The sequence below is a fragment of the Erinaceus europaeus genome, chromosome 5, assembly GCF_950295315.1.
Source record: "Erinaceus europaeus chromosome 5, mEriEur2.1, whole genome shotgun sequence".
Classification (NCBI taxonomy): Eukaryota; Metazoa; Chordata; class Mammalia; order Eulipotyphla; family Erinaceidae; genus Erinaceus; species Erinaceus europaeus.
In genome coordinates, this window is record NC_080166.1 from 10,648,177 (window position 1) to 10,665,648 (window position 17,472).

Here is a 17,472-nt window from a genome sequence, read left to right on the forward strand (position 1 = left end):
TTAAGAATAGAAAGTAAATACATAGAGAAAAAGTAGTATATGTTTATTCTCTTATGCTGGGATGATTCAAGATAACAGGATATAATAAAAATGAATTCACAAGACTGTTGTGATAATCATCAATCTTTTAAAAATACAAAATGTCAAATTCTAGTAGCCAGGCTTTAATAGTTTCCACAGGTATTACACCAAAGTAAAAGACTCTGGGGTGGGTGGGTGGATGGGGAGAATACAGGTCCATGAAAGATGATGAATGACATAGTGGGGGTTGTATTGTTAAATGGGAATCTGGGGAATGTTATGCATGTACAAACTACTGTATTTACTGTTGAATGTAAAGCATTAATTCCCCAATAAAGAAATAAATTATTAAAAAAAAAATCCATTAAGAAACCAAAAAAAATAAATAAATAATAGTTTCCATAGAATCACTTCATTTTTTTCCAAAATTATTATCAGTAAAGTGCAAAATATGGAGTTCAATGGGATAAAAAATGACCTGAGTAAAATGTATGCAGTGCTCTGTTGGTAGTGAGGAGGCAAACAAAGACAGCAAGACAGAGAAAAGAGGCCAGGCAGAAAGAGATCAGGAGGCAGAAAGACTGCCAGTGCAGGGGATTCAGATACCTAAAGTGCAGCAAACAAAGAAACAACATGAACATAAAAAAATTGTGTGTGTTAGAAATATTCCCTTAACATAAAGAGGACCTAAAGACGTCATTCATTAAGTTAAAGAAATGCTTAACTTCATAGTTCATAACTTTCTGAATTCCAGAGAGCTCTGATCTGATGAAAATTGTGTACCAGTTCCTCAGAAAAAGCACAATATTTTGTCTAAATTTTGAAGTATTTCAAGAGCAGCACAATTTGCAATAGCTCAAACTTAGAAGTAACCCAGATATCCAATGACAGATGAGTGACTAAGAAAGTTCCATATAGGGGCCAGGTGGTGGCACACCTGGCTGAGCGCACTGTGCAAGGACCTGGGTTCGAGCCCCCCCCCCGCCCCCCCCCGGCCCTCACCTGTAGGAGGAAAGCTTCAAGAGTGAAGCAGGGCTGCAGGTGTCTCTCTGTCTCTCTCCCTCTCTGTCATCCCTTCCCTCTCCATGTCTGGCTGTCTCTAATAATTTAAAAAAAAAAAAAAAAAGAAAGTTTCATATACTATGGAACACTTATCAGCTGTTAAAAATGATGAAGTCAGTAGGAACATTTCAAGCTGGCCCTCTATCAGGACCCATCCTCCTCAGGTGTAGCATAGAGTATGCTGTCCAGCCTCCCTTCGGAGGATGGAACATTCTCTACCGTTGTTAATCCAAGTTGAGGGCAAGGTCCTATGGGGGCCCACAGAGCCAGGGCTTCACTTCTCAGAAAGAAAGTGATAAACACAGACGAAGAAGAGACACCACAGCAATAAAGCTTTCATGCTTGTGAAGACTGGGGGTTTGAAGCCGAGTCACATGCGTAGCAAAGCAGGCTCCTTCCCAGGTAAGCTACCTGACTGACTTACTAGCTTCATATGTGACGCCACTTGCTTCTTCACTCCAGTCGCTCCAGAAACCTTTACCATCTGCTTTCATACAACGAATCCGAAACACATATTCTGTGTAAGGCTTAAGGTCCTGAACAGTGAATGAAGATCGGGTCGATGCTGTATCTTCAGGAGGAATCTGAAAACAAACAAAAAACCGCAAAACTTACTAATAAAATAACTTAGTGCTACTTGCCGTACGTCTTTTTAAACTACTTAAGGCTTTCAAAACTGATTTAATGAAACAGGACTGGTAAACTCAGTCTCTGTAGAGAAATGTGAGCCAGAAAGTCCCAGGTTTGGCACTTGGCACCATCAACAGCCAGAGCTGAGTGGTGGTTCTGGCTGAAAGAAGAGAAAAGGAAAGAAAGGAAAGGAAAAGAAAAAGAAAGGAAAAGAAAAGAAAAGAAAAAAAAGAAAAGAAAAGAAAGCCAAATATTAAAGTTAATTGATTCAGGAAGTTATTTCTGTTTTGTTCTTTCTCCCTTTATCACTTCTGTAAGGCTACAGGACTGAGAAGACACAGCAAGAAAAGATGGCATGTTTCACTTAGAACTAGCTTTAGATGGATGTAGTGAAGGGAAATAAATATCGGCAGAGCAGAGGGAAATCTTAGTACAGTCAGTGCTCTGGGGCTTGTAGCCGTTACATCCCATGGACCCAAAGCGTTGAGGACATACCAGGAACTCTAAGAGTCAAACTAAGTTAAGTGGATAGGAACAAGGGGTCTGCTCAGTATCTTGGGCTGAACGACATAAGCAAACAGGGAGGAAGCAAATAAAACAAATACCCTGGGCTTCCTTCTCTCTTCTGCTAGGTCCCTTTTTCCCCATTGATAAAGCTCATTGGGAATGAAAACTAATAGCTAAAATCCACAGAGGACCGTGTCCTAAGGCAAAGATGAGTGGGCTGTAGATGAAACAGACATGTGGGAGACATCCAGTACAATGAGGAGAATCAGAGCTATTATGGAAATGAAGTTTACTGTTAGAGGAAAAGAGGAGACTAGAAATACCCTTTTTCCTAGTACTGTGAGGTCTCAATATTGGATATCTAACAGTTGCAGGTTTTTTGTGTTTTTTTTTTTTTTTTTTTGCTGGATCACTGCTAAACCAAGATTCTATGATGTTAAAATAAATGCTGGAGGGGAGTTGGGCAGTAGCATGTGGTGTAAAGCACAAGGACTGGTGTAAGGATCCCGGTTCCAGCCCCCGGCTCCCCACCTGCAGGGGAGTCGCTTCACAGGCGGTGAAGCAGGTCTGCAGGTGTCTGTCTTTCTCTCCCCGTCTCTGTCTTCCCCTCCTCTCTCCATTTCTCTCTGTCCTATCCAACAACAATAAAACAAGGGCAACAAAAGGGAATGAATAAATATTTAAAAAATGTAAAAAAAAATGCTGGAGAACTTAAAGTATGTGTGCGCTTTGTTCAACATGAAATATTTAAAATCATTTTTGCTCCTTTCTTTTTCCGACTGTACTCTGATCTCTTTTTTTTTTAATTACTTTATTTTTCCCTTTTGTTGCCCTTTTTTTTTTTTTTTTATTGTTGTTGTAGTTACTACTGTTGTTGTTACTGATGTCGTTGTTGTTAGATAGGACAGAGAGAAATGGAGAGAGGAGGGGAAGACAGAGAGGGGGAGAGAAAGACAGACACCTGCAGACCTGCTTCACTGCCTGTGAGGTGACTCCCCTGCAGGCGGGGAGCTGGGAGCTCGAACCGGGATCCTTATGCCGGTCCTTGAGCTTCATGCCATGTGTGCTTAACCCGCTGTGCTACTGCCCGACTCCCCTCTGATTATCTTTAGATAAGAGACACAGAAGGCAGAAGTCGTAAATCCATGGTTCAGTTCTCTTATGCATTCACTACTATGAGCACAGAACCAAAGAGAAAGTATGTCATGATAAGCAGAATCACAGAGAAGAGTGCTGGGGCTAGGTGTTGGCATCCCCAGCTGGGAGCACATGCTTTAATGTGCAATGACCCATGTTCAAGTCCCCGGTCCGCTCCTGCAGGGAAGTCTCATGAGCAGTGAAGCAGGGCTGCAGTTGTCTCTCTCTCTCCATCTACGCAATTTATCATACAACCAGGCACCTTAAGGTATTCAGAAAAACGATTCTCAAAAGAGATGTGAAGATGCAAAAAAGTAAATGAGTGATTTTACCTGGCTCCAAGCTGAGGCGTCTTTGGTTCTATATTCAATGCTATATTTCAGTATTAAAAAGTCCAAGATATTTGAGTTCAGCCATGTCAATTTTAAGATAGTAGACAGTTCTTCTGAGTTGCTGACTGACAAATTTTGTGGTGGATTAGGCTTCACTAAAAAAATAAAAGAAAACCCACTGTTTATGTTCTATAATTTTTTATACAAACTCAAATATACTTTATAGGGTGGGCGGAGATAGCATGATGGTTATGCAAAGAGACTTTCATGCCTGAGGTTCCAAAGTTCCAGGTTCAATCCCCTGTACCACCACAAACCAGAGCTGAGCAGTGCTCTGGTTAAATAAATTAAATAATATATCTGTATATTATAATTTTTCTATTTCACAATACCCACTTATTCTTGTCAAGTGAACTTATTTCTGTGAAAATGATACAACACTATACTTAGAAAAGATTCTTAAAGGGGCCAGGTGGTGGCGCACCTGGTTAAGTGCTCACATCACAGTGCACAAGGACCCAGGTTCAAGTCCCTGGTCCCCACCTGCAGGGGGAAAGCTTCACGAGTGGTAAAGCAGGGCTGCAGGTGTCTCTCTGTCTCTCTCCCTCTCTATCTCCCCCTTCCCTCTCAATGTCTCTCTGTCTCTATCCAATAATAAATAAATAAATAATTTAAAAAAAAAAAAAGATTCTTAAAGAAATTAGTTTTCTTTGTCAGCTTACTACATTTGTTAGAGTGCTCAGGTTTAGAAAGGAAAAATTATAGCATATGAAATCTTAATGGGAGCTTAACAGAAGTATGATGATAATACTTTCTGCAAATGTATCACTGACAAGTATCAGAATATTCAAGATAAAAATAGCTGTAAATCTAGTTTGGACTGTAAACTTTTCAAAAGTCACTAAATAAGTTACTTGTTTCTAGATTAAAACTGACCTATTTTATTGACCACTGTATTTTCGAATAAATTCCAAAATTCAGGCTCATAACTACCTTTATCTACAGGATCAAAGTTGATATGATCTGAAGTAACATTCCCGAGGGCATTCTCTGCTTCCACCCAGACTTCAAGGTAGACAAAATACACAGGAAAGTAACTCAGAGTGCATGTGGTGGGAGTGCCACGTTTTGTTTTACAATCATCAAACTTCTCTGTTGCCCTAAGTAGAACAATGGGAGAAAAATCAGTTATTCAAATTGATTTTTAAAAGCTTCTTCCAACAGTGGTGAGCCAGACTGTTACAGCTTACACTAAATCAACAGTTTGTAGTAAATTGATGATCACTGAAAAACTAATTAAATAATCTTTTTTTTAAAAAAAAAATTGTCTTTCTTTAAAACCAAGCTGGATCTCTATCTTAAAACATAATTATCTTCAAAATTTTACTCTAGGTCTGTTATAGAGCCTTATATTCCATCCTCTTTAAATCTTCAAAAATCACCCATTTCCTATGGTCTTATGCTGGCTGCACCACCAACGTAAGTACAGTATGATCTTTTACTAAGCACAGTGCGGGGCATATTATTAGATAGTGGTAGGAATTTTTATTACTCCAGGAAACTACTTCCGCTTCTTTCCAGTTACACTGAAGCAACCACTTTCTGGATCCCAACGCTTAAGATAGTTTCAGAGGACTTGCAGGGCACAGCCATGGCAACCTCGGCTTGAGCCACTGGCTTTCCCCAAGAAAACTATAATGATAACAAAATAACTCATCACTAGAGAACAGCTGGGATTTCTGGTGAGAAGCATCACTGTCTGAAGATGGATGGTTATGCGTGAAGATCAGGAGCAGGCGGGAGGAAGAGAGAGACTCAAGCAGGAAGGAGGCACTGCACTGCAGTGGGCACCATATATGCAACTGTTTCAAATCCATGTGGCGGATTTAAAAGGCTGCAGGGGATCACTCAGTCACCAAAGTGGCTTTGAAAAAAGGAGCTTGTGACTGCTGCTTAGAGCTGTAGAAACCACGGGTTCCTGAGCAAAACCTAGGGAACCAGCTGGGGGGCCCAGGGAGCTGAACGCTACAGGAAAAGCGACCAAACTCGAGGCATCCTGCTGCCATAGACAGACACCCTGGTGACCCAGGTCGGACTGCCCTGCAGCTGGGAAGAGACTCTGCCTCGCAGGAGAGTAACTACTTTCAGGAGTCAGTCTGGGAAGAGAAGGTGCTGATCTGGGTCCCCCCACCCCAAACTAGGGCTCTGTTTAAGGGACACCAGGTGCTATAATGCTACTAGGGGACTTCTTCAGACCCTCCTCTCTGCCCCCACCTCACACACAAAGCAGAACCCAGTGCCACCCAGCGGAAAGCCAAAGGCAAACCCAGAAGAGATGGTAAACTAGGAGAATCCCAATACTGGAAAACCAAGTTGGCCAGGCATTTAATGGTGCAGATTCAGAAGAGAAAGAATTTAGGGGTTACGTTGTCAGGAGACGTGAAGAAAAAGAAAGCTCTTGGTTTAATATGGAGAGACAAATTAAGAAAAGAATCCACAATCTCAAGGACTCACTGAATAGGAAAATGGAAAACATGAGAACAGAGTTAAAAGGATATGAGGAACATTCTGAATGCATTCCAGTCTCAAACAGCAAGCCAAGGAATAAAGCAGAACCTGAGAATGACCCATATGGACTTGAATAGAATGTGTATTCCAGCTCCTTGGGGTGAATGATTCTGAAAAATGTCCAATAGTTCTAGTGTACATGTACAATACTTTTATATAAAACACATTTCCATGCATCCAGTCCTCTATGTCTTGATAAATGGTGCCATTCTCTCCACTACTTTTCAATCTTCCTTACATCCTTTTTTGTTTTTCTCATCCTTACTATACATATAGTATCTTGAGGTTCTTTAGTTGTATTAGAATTCTCGTTACTAATGAGAGCTAAATGAAGAGCTAAATAAACGGACTATTGGACATTTTCAGAGTCCTTCACCCCAAGAAACTGGAGTACACATTCTATTCCAGTCCACATGAGTCATTCTCAAGGACAGACCATCAGTCAGGCCACAAAGACAGTGTCAACAAATTCATGAGCATTGAAATCATCCCAAGCATCTTCTCAGACAATAGTGGAATTAAATTAACACTTAACAACAAACAAAAAAATTAGTAAAAGTCCCCAAATACGGAAACTCAACAGTACACTATTTAATAACGAAGGAAGAATCAAAATGTCTCAAGAACTTTCGTTACTATAGTTTATATCTGTCACCAAATGACCTGTATTTCTCTGAAGAACTATTTGATGGTTTTACTTGTGCGCACACACACACACACACAGACACACACACACACACGCAGTAGTTTCACAGAGCACTGCTAACTATATTTACTCACATGTTTAAATTATGCATCAATATTTATCACTCTTAATTTTTTAAAGAAGACAAATCAAAGCCAAACCAGAACAAATAGTTTTCTTGGGGAGAGAGGAAGTCAGGAATAGGGAACAGGGAAATGAGACTTTTGTGAATACATACACCTTGCTTTACAGGACTTTACTTAAAAAATGTAATTGGTGCTAGGGCTGCAAGATACCTCCTCTGAATAATGTGCTGTCATGACAGGTGTGCAGCCTATGTCTGAGCCCTGTTCCCACTTCTGTGAAAGAAACTGGTGCTGTGGCCTCTTCACTCTCACTCTGACCATCTGTCTTTATCTGAAAAAGTTATCCTGGAGAGGGGAGGCACTGGTGATGACTGAAACCGCAACAGCAACAGATATTGGCACAAATATCGTTACTTCACAACTGTTGTGCTTGTTGTAGATAAAACAAATGAATTGCTATGCTAGTATTTTTGCATATAAGGTTTTAGGATGAAAGAAAGGAAATGCTGATGTTGGGCAAAATTAAGAAAAGTTCCATAGCCCTTATATGAATTTGATATATCAGATATATTTTACCTTAAAAATCCTAGCTCCTTCCACTGAAAAATACTAGAAACATTTATATTAATAATTCACTAGGCCACGAGCACCCCTGGCACCCACTCTGAAGTTTTAAATACTTTTCCACACTAACTGGAGCCACAGCTACTTGGGAAATGGCAATTCTAGCTAGTCCGAGGTCAGGTATTTAAGATGAACCTAGAAAATAATACAAAAAAAAAAAAAAATCAAGGAAACTATGAAGACTAATGAAGTTTCATCAAAAGGATCAGTCAATGAGTAAGATTCCACTAACCAAAGATGCAGCAACTTAAGTTATCAAGAAGAAGAACCATGAAAGATTAAATCTGGGAAAGTTGGCTTGAGATGGCGACCAAAACAAAAACATCAAGAGTGTTTAGGTGTGAATTCATAATGAGGGGAAATTTACTTAATATAATTCTGGAGGAGGTTAGTGAGCTGACTCATTATGAAACTGGCTAGCAAAGGGGGAAGAAACTATGAGCTGGGTTTTGCTCTCAGGTTCTTCAGGTGGAAAGACAGAGAAAATGCCACTGCTTTGTGCTTTATGGTGACTGTTTAAAGCTTTTAAATGACTGGCCCCTGAGCTGGTACAATGTCTACAGCACTGGACTCTCGAATATGAGGACCTGAATTCTATCTCTGGCATTGTACCTGCCAGAGTTATGGTCTGGTGTTCTCTCTCTCATTAATTAATAAAAGTAGATAAATAAAGAAATTAAGTGGAGAAAAAAATAAATAATGGGGCAGTCTTCACTGAGTGACTGCTTCAGTGGTGCTTGGGCAGACCTGGTGCTCATCCCCTTTCCAAGTCAGGGCTGGTCCTCTTCCCACGCCACCCCCATCTTCCCACAGCACTGCCAGCGAGCGACAAAGCCCCTTGCTCTCGCAGTCGCCTTGTAGCAGTCCCCTCCACTCAGCTGTGTGCAGTGAAGATGAGCGCCTAGTAGCTGTGGCAGACTGTCACCAGGACTCGGGACTACCACCAACTAACAGCATGTGAGGCAAGCTCCTCACCCCCTTTATCTACCTGTCCACTTTCTACAGATTTGCCCAAGAGGACTTGGCTTTGAAAATTTGTGTCAGACACCATCTTCACTGATCTTGTGTGAAGAGATAATAGGCTGAGAAACTACTGAAGCTGCAGAATGAGGCAGTGGCTGAATCTTCCTCCAGAGTATAAGTAAGTTAGACTGTAGTTGTAAGAATGGTGTGAATGGGGGGGGGGGGGGTCCAGGCAGTAGCACAGTGGGTTAAGCACGCATGTGGCACAAAGCGTGGGGACCGGAGGAAGGATCCTGGTTCAAGCCCCCGGCTCCCCACCTGCAGGGAAGTCGCTTCACAGGCGGTGAAGCAGGTCTGTAGGTGGCTATCTATCTCTCCCCCTCTCTGTCTTATCCAACAACGATGACATCAGTAACAACAATAATAATAACCACAACAATGGTAAAACAGCCAGGGTAACAAAGGAAAAAATGGCCTCCAGGAGCAGTGGATTCATGGTGCAGGCACTGAGCCCCAGCAATAATCCTGGAGGCAAAAAAAAAAAAAAAAAAAGAATGGTTTGAATGCAATTAGTGCACATTACACTTAAGAAAAAACATGGGATCAGTCACAAACGGAACTGCACCAACTGGCCACGGATGAAAACGTGTGGCTTCCCTGACAGTCATTGCCTGAATGAGTAGGTGACATCCACTGAAGAACTGGGTGACCGCGAAACCAACCTGGGCAAGAAAGGGGGCATAACTGAAATTGGGATGACCGAGTCCCTGAGAGACAGTGACAAGGAAAAGAAGCCTCAGGCTGGCCTCTCACAGCCAAGGGGGTCAATGCCTGGCCACCTAACGTAGTACCTGGAATAAAAATGTTGGCATTACCTTTACCTAAATGCCTACTTCCATGATTTGGATCACTCCTAAGATAATTTGTTGCCTACCCCTATATCCTACCCAAAATAAAAAGACTAATGTGAAAGAACATTAAATACTCCCACCTCCACCAAAAAGAAGGTCATAGAGACTTTTCACAGGTTAAGCACATACTGTATGATTCTGCTTCTATGGCATTCTGCAAAGGACAAAAATCTTCCGTGAAGAAAATTAGAGTAGATGCTTCAAGGGACGGGGTGAGATGCGGCTGGGTAGGGTAGTGGTGGGAGGCAGAGAAGGGCAATTTCTGGGGGTGTCAGTATGCTGTGTATCATCTGGGAAGGATGTCATCGGCACAGGCGTACATCCTAGTCAAACTCAATGAATACTACACTGAGATAAACGGACTAACTTCAGAGACAGGAAATTTACCTAGAAATAAAAACATACCTGTAAACATCTAATTAATTCGACCCAAATGACGATGCATAGCCATAAACATTTAAGAGTGAAGCATGCTCGCACCTGCGATTCACTCTGCCACGTGTTCAGAGACTGCTGAGTGGAGAGCAGGGTGTGCAGCCTCTCAGTCTAGCAGTGATTCTTAGGGACCAACACAACAGGGAAGCAAGTATTTTAAAACGTCATCCAAAACGCAAAGAAAAAGGACAGAGAGGAGTTAAGTTAAAGTTAAAGGGACTAAAAGACCTATCAGTCTGCAATGCGTGGAATTTACTTAGATCTTGATCTGAACAAATGTGAAGCTATATAGGCATATGCATATAATTGTGAGATAACTAGGGAATTTGAACACGAAAATGTGACACTGTTGTAACTATTTTCAACTATCTTTGACAGTAGTAATGGCATATAGTTATATTTTCTAGAAGAGTCTCCTTTGACAGATGTATTAGATACTTATGAGAAAGACATGCCTAGACTTTATTCAAGACAATCTGGGGTATATGTAAAAATGATTAGCCCTGAGATGATCATTGCTGATGTTGGACAATGGGTATGCTGGGGATTATTTTATTTTTAAAAAGAATTATTAATTATGGGAGAGAATTTAAGGGAGTGAGAGAGAGAGAGAAAGAGAGAACCACAGACAGCATCACTCAGGCACTTGTGATGACAGGATCAAACTGGGGATTCTCACGTCTGAAAGTCTCTATCCACTGGGCCTCCTCCCAGGCCAAGACATGGGAATTTCTTATACTATTTGACCTACTTTTATGGTTCAGATGTTCTAAAACAAAAGGTTAGATTTTTGCATTGAACAGTATCGCCGGAAAAATGAAGATACCTACACGAATAAGGAACCCAACAAACCTGCAGCCACTCACCATTCCGATTTCAAAGTGAAGTTGGTGTCCAGGAAGGTCTCCCTCCCGGGGTCCCACTGGCACCTCATCTTCTCCCCCTCATTCACGATGCAGCTCAAGTTTTTTGGCTTTTCTGGAGGCACTAAAAGGAAATTTGGGTGATTTTCAAAAAAAAAAAAAAAATTTTTTATCCACAAATCAATTGCAATTTTAAACATTACCTAGGACACCTGCAACCTGATTTAAAAGCAACAAACCCAAGTAAAATGTATGGATATAATCAAAGGCTGGTGATAGTGACCTAAGAATTAATTTCTAGGTGGCTGGGTGGTGGTGCGCCTGGCAGAGCACAAACGTTTATCATGCTCAAGGCCCCAGGCACCACCTGTGGTGTGTGTGGGGGGTGTGTGTGTGAGGGGTCAAGACCCTTTCTGTCCACCCTTCCCCTGTGGTGTGTGGGGGGTGTGTGTGTGAGGGGTCAAGACCCTTTCTGTCCACCCTTCCCCTGTGGTGTGTGGGGGGTGTGTGTGTGAGGGGTCAAGACCCTTTCTGTCCACCCTTCCCCTGTGGTGTGTGGGGGGTGTGTGTGTGAGGGGTCAAGACCCTTTCTGTCCACCCTTCCCCTGTGGTGTGTGGGGGGTGTGTGTGTGAGGGGTCAAGACCCTTTCTGTCCGCCCTTCCCTCTCAGTTTCTATCTCTATCCAAAAATAAATAAAATATTAAAACATCATTTTCTAACTTAAAATTCTTTGTAGTTATAATTATTTTCACTTGTAACACATTAGCAAGTATTTTTAAATGAGTTTTCTTTCTCTCTCTTTTTTTTCCCCAATGCCATGCTACCAGGGTTACTGCTGGAGCTTGGTGCTAGCACTACAAATCCATGGCTCCCTGCAGCCATTTTTTCTAATTTATTATTATTATTATTATTATTAGATAGGACAGAGAGAAATTGAGAGAGGACAGGGAGATAGAAGGAGGGAAAGATAAACACCTGTAGACCTGCTTCACTTGTAAAGCAGACGCCCTGCAGGTGCGGAGCAGGGGCTTGAACCTGGGTCCTTTCACTTAGTAATATGTGCGCTTAACCGGGTGCATTCCCAATGAATTTTCTCCATAAAACTTATTCTAACTGGATAATCATATGAGCTGGTTTCTCTCCTAAGCATACTTTTAATGTGCTCTCTTGGATCATGCTATAAATTTACTTACTTACTTCTCTAGAGTATAGCCCTCTTCATTACATATTCACCTATTCCAGGTAGCTGCTTTGTACATTTTCTCTATAGCTACGAGATCATGAAAGTTACTATGGATTCATTCACAGATGCCCTTTTTGGGGCCAGCGAGGTAGCTGATCTGGGAAGTTGCCACGCATGTGACTCAGGTTCAAGCCTGGTCCCCTCCACACTGGGGGGAAACACTTGTGCTGTGTTCTCTTTCTTCCTGTTTCTCTGTCTGAAAAGGTCAGCCTGGAGTGGTGAAGCCGTGACAATGTCTCTCTCTCTACCTGTCTCCACATACACACACACACACACACACACACACACACACACACACACACTTTTCTAGAAAACTGACAAATGCTTGACTTTCTGGAACGATGTAAGCCTTGTTACTCCGAAAGTTTCTTGTCTACTAGTAATGCAAATGTAGTTCTTAATTTAACTTGAGTAAACATGCCCAATGAAAACCAAGTTGACATACGCATCTCATAAAAACCAAGACATCAAAATGCAATTCGATCATCATGACAAAGTCTGAAAGAAGACAAGAGCAAAAACTTACAGCCTGAAACTATTCTGATTCCATAAACATTCTGATCGATCTGTCCGAATGTCCGAATGTTACAAGTGAGCTGAGTATTTGATAAAGATATATTTGTAAATGTCACACTGGATGCTGTGCTGTTTATGACCGTATACTGTTCACTAGGAACAGTGACATGGTTGGTTTTCCAGAAAATGTAACTTGCATTGACATGGTAAGATTTCATACATTTTTCCTTTAGCACACAAACAGCAGTGAAGTTAGAACCAAGTTGTACAACTGGGGATTCAGGAGTGATATAACCACATGGGTTTACAAGTTCACCTGGAAAAGAAAAATAAAGAAAACACAGTAAGGGACTACATTTTTCTTGTGAAAAATGATATTTTGTATCAATGTAATCCTACACAAAAATCTCTCTAAAAACCCAGAAAAAAGAGGGGTCAAGGCGGTAGCTAAGCCACAGAGTGCATACCTTGCATGAGTGAGGCCCTGGTTTCAATAGATAAGTAATAAAGACAGAAAAAGAAACTGTGAATATGAATATGATCAAAATGTCTCAATTTGTAAGAATACATAAGTAAACAACATAAATGTGTAAAATGTGGGAAATGTTTCAGTTTTTAAAGTGAAATACTAGCTCATTAAACCAGCCTATGCCAGATTAAGCCTGTTTCTATGACTACCATGCTATTTGATATCAAGTTACAAAAGGAATGTTTTAATTTAAAAACAAGGTATTTGGTAAAAGTTGAGGTACTCATATGGGTTAGGTGAAGAAATATGAGTTTGAACAAATCAATATTACAATAGACATTAAAGTGGACATTAGGAGACCACTGATATTTAGGTGTTCTTGATCTACACAAAAAGAAATTTCATATGTCCAAGCTAATAGATTTTTTCTTCTTTTTAAATAAAGATTCATGAACTTGTGAATGAAAGCACCAGAGAGTCACTCTGGTAAACCCGTGCTTTCATTTCTCTCTTTCACAATAATCAAACAAACATGTCTTCAAAGGGAAGGCTTTCTACAAAAGACTGCCAACATCAGCCTTCTGTCCACTGAGGTGTTCAAAAAGAAATTACAAGGACACAGAGATTTCGCACTAAGCAGAGTGATATACTTTGCCATGCTTGTGACCAGGTTCAGACCCAAACCCTATGGCACTGAGGGAAACTTCAGGGCTGTGGTATCTTCACTCTGTCTCTGTCTCTCTCCAACAACAGTTGACCTGCAGTAGTGAAGCCCTGGAAATGACCAAACGAAAAATTGCACTCTGCATTCAGAGCAGCGCTTCCGAAACTATCTGTGGGAAAGGACCAGTCCCCCCCTACGCTGTCATAGATTCATACTTCAGCTTTACATTGTGCTTAAGTCTGTGCTAATCACTTGCTTAGACGTCAGGCAGCAGAGTATTTCCCGAACCTTACCTATAGACTCAGAGGTGAGGAGCAAAAACAGAACTTGTACAATCCAAGTCTTCACCGTCAACATCTTGCAGATGTTTCTGTAGAAAGCATACGCCCAATTATTTCAACCACTTTTTTTCTTAATACAAGTAAGTTATGAGACCATATCTAAAGCTCTCTTGTTTCCATTCTATGGCTGTGTTCTACTCAGTGGTAAAACTTTTTTTTCTTCATGTTAAAAAAAAAAAATCTGTGGTCACTAGTTGGCTACAGACTGTAAGATTACAGTGTATGACTTCAACCCACTACCAGAGTTCTGTGTCCTACCCTGCCGCCTCCCAGAGATAGGTGATAAAGCTTTTTTTAAAAAAAATTTATATTTTATTTTATTTATTCCCTTTTGTTGCCTTTGTTTTTTTTTGTTGTTGTTGTTGTCGTAGTTATGATTGTTGTTGTCATTGTTGTTGGATAGGATAGAGAGAAATGGAGAGAGGAGAGGAAGACAGAGAGGGGAAGAGAAAGACAGACACCTGCAGACCTGCTTCACGGCTTGTGAAGTGACTCCCCTGCAGGTGGGGAGCTGGGGGCTTGAACTGGGATCCCATGTCGTGGTAAGGCTTTTATGAGCACGCAGACAAGTTGAAGTCTTCAGAATAGATCTTTTTTTATTTCTTCTTAAGTTACAGCTACATAAAATATTTCTAGAAAACATACCTTACACTTTAAAGCTAATTAACAGAGCACTTCTTTCTACTAGGTGACATCTTGCTCTGTGAGTAAATATTATGTGACATTATGAACCTCAGAGACAACAATTTCTGCATGGTCAAAATTACCATAAGCAACCTCAAAAGATACCTGGGAAAAAGGGAATGATATCTTATAATTTGTAGCAGGGCAAATAAATTCTCCTGACATCTGAAGGTCTACAAATAACTAAAAGTAAATCAAAACATGCAGGGTTTCTCAGTCAGTAAATAGTGAAGAAAATAAAACACTGGCTCTTGTTTATCAGCATTAACTCCGCTGAGTGAAAACAAAAAAAGAAAGAAAACACTCATAATGAAAGTTGCCAATTAAAACTACTCAGAGAGGAATACAAGATGACACAGACATGCTAGAAAACAACCCAGCAGTTCTCTATTAAATAAAAGCCCATCAGCAAGATTCAGCATTCCACTGCTAAAAGCATACATCAAAGACAACAATATGTATGTCTCCACATAGAAACATGCTTACAATCAGATTCTTAGCATTTTTATTCATCAACTGATGAATTTGGATAAAAAAAATAGCTAAGAGTAATACTCAGCACTAAAAGGGAGTAAATTAGTGATATCTGTAATACCAGCAGTAAATCTCAAAAATAAATATCACCGCTGAGTGAAAGTCAGATGCAACAAACAGATTACTGTACAATTAACTTACAGGAGATTCTAGAAATGGCAAGACTGGGTCTGAAGCAGATCAGGGACTGGCTGGGGCTGAGGTGAGAAGAAGAAATATAAAAAGACACAAACGGTGGTCTGGGAGGTAATACAGTGGATAAAATACTGGACTCTCAACATGATCAAACAAGTTCGATCCGTGGCAGCACATGTACCAAAATGATGCCTGGTTCCTTATCTCTCTCTCTCCTCCTATATTTCTCGTTAATAAATAGACAAAATTGAAAAAAAAATTAAGAAGACACAAAGGAACTTTTTGGGGTGATAGAAATATTTTATGACTTCACTGTGGTCGTGATTAAGACTTCATATACTGTCAAAATTCACTGAATTATCCAAATGTGAAGGCTGACAGTCTACACCCTACTCCTAAGCTAACATGCTAGCCTGCCAGTTTCATAGATACTGGCAGGAGACGCAAGACTTCATTACTCAGACCTAGAAAAGGAGGCGAGAGTGTCTGTTCATCTGTGCCAGCTGCCTGACCTCCGACTCCCACAGGGCAATGCCAAGGGCCTGGCAAGACATGCAATGTGGCAGGTGGAGCAATCCACCCAGGGTCCACAAAACCCAAGTCTTCTGGACCGGAGGTATATGTACCCCCACCCCTTTATTCTGAGGAGAGACTCATTTCTATTTTTCAAAGCTGTGAGCGAAATCTGTCTTTTCCCATATGGAGAGACATGGTATCTATCCTGTAACAGCCTTCAAAAGACCATTTATAAAATGGCAGATGCTTCTTCAAAAACACAATGAGAAAGCTTTGTGGATAACTGCTTCTCAACAAATTGCACAGTATTTTGGGCTGACAAAACTGCTTACCTGGATAATGCACCTGCTTTTTGTCATGTGCATGACCCAGATTTGAGTCTAGCTGTTGAACAGGAGCAAGTTTTAGTTGTATAATGCTTCACCATGGTCCCATTCTCTCTCTCTGACAAAGCTTGCCTGGTGAAATTCTGGTGGTGACCAAAAACAAAAGCTCCAGGGCATTATACATGTGTGAGTCTATGACTTTCCAATTGACTTTGAAATGTTATCTCAGGTAGAGACACACAGAGAGACAGTCGTAAAATGAAAGGGAGAGACACCCCAGCACCATTCTAACACTCTTAGAACTTCCTTTCTCCACTGCCATCCATGGTGGTGCTAGGGCCTGCATCTGGGGCCACAGTATGTCCTGTGTCCTGCTGGGTGAGTTATCCCCTGGCTTCAACTTCTGCTCATAAATTAGACCTAAATACACAAACCAATGCAGAAGAAGTGCATACTCAAAAGAGATGAGTGCTGAAATCCTCCAAAAGACCAAAACAAGAGTGTGCGTCGCTGCCCCCATGTGGTTCTGAGAGCAGGCTGTACTCCCGCAGCAACGAGGATCTGGGGTCAGGCCTTGTACAGACTCCTGCCGCTGCATGTGGCTGAACAGTATGTCTGGTCTCTCTCATAAAATCAATTTTCAAATAAGAGGAGGGGTCAGAAGACCATTCATCTGTGTGTCTGGCGCCCTGGGTTTGAGCCCCGTCAGCACCGCCACACGGGAGCACCAAAGGGGCTCTGTGGATGGCGGGACACAGCTGTGGTATTTCCTCTTCTGCTCTTAAAAGGAATGGAAACTATGTTCAGGGAGGCCATTCAGTGGTATCACACATGTGTGAGGCCTGGGTTCATTTCCAGGTGCTGCAAAAAAGACAAAACCCAACAAAATTGCAGCCAGGGTGGTGGTACTGGGGTAGACTGCAGGGGTAGACTGCAGTGTGAGGCCCAGAGTTTGAACCTAGGTGTCACATATCCGAGTAATGCTCTGGCTCTTCTCTCCCACTTTCTCTCCTTTCCTCCCTCCCTTCTTCCTTCCCTTCAACATTTTTTTTAAAAGAATGTCCATATAAGTTCGATTTCATAAAAGCTGGAAGGTGGAAGCAATAAAAACTCCATTAGCAGTAATATAAAATGTGGTTTAGTCAAGTAATTGAATCCCGGAAATAAAGAATTACAGACACTAGTAACAACGTAACTACGCCTCACATACTCTTCTTCA

At 41.2% G+C, this 17,472-nt stretch overlaps 1 protein-coding gene across 3 annotated transcripts in view; it reads right to left on the bottom strand.

Moving 5' to 3' along the window:
- IL6ST (interleukin 6 cytokine family signal transducer) overlaps window positions 1–17,472 on the bottom strand; it is a 49,959-nt gene that overhangs the window by 16,496 nt on the left and 15,991 nt on the right. For 2 of the 3 annotated variants that reach the window (XM_060191057.1, XM_060191056.1), the window contains 6 exons: window positions 14,011–14,087; window positions 12,595–12,900; window positions 10,828–10,948; window positions 4,683–4,849; window positions 3,690–3,844; window positions 1,508–1,667 (listed from right to left, as the gene is read on the bottom strand). In XM_060191057.1, coding sequence (XP_060047040.1) covers window positions 1,508–1,667; window positions 3,690–3,844; window positions 4,683–4,849; window positions 10,828–10,948; window positions 12,595–12,900; window positions 14,011–14,074 — 973 coding nt within the window. In that variant the 5' untranslated portion in view covers window positions 14,075–14,087. Of the gene's footprint in view, window positions 1–1,507; window positions 1,668–3,689; window positions 3,845–4,682; window positions 4,850–10,827; window positions 10,949–12,594; window positions 12,901–14,010; window positions 14,088–17,472 lie in introns of those variants that run through there. The other variant, XM_060191058.1, reaches the window with a different exon arrangement.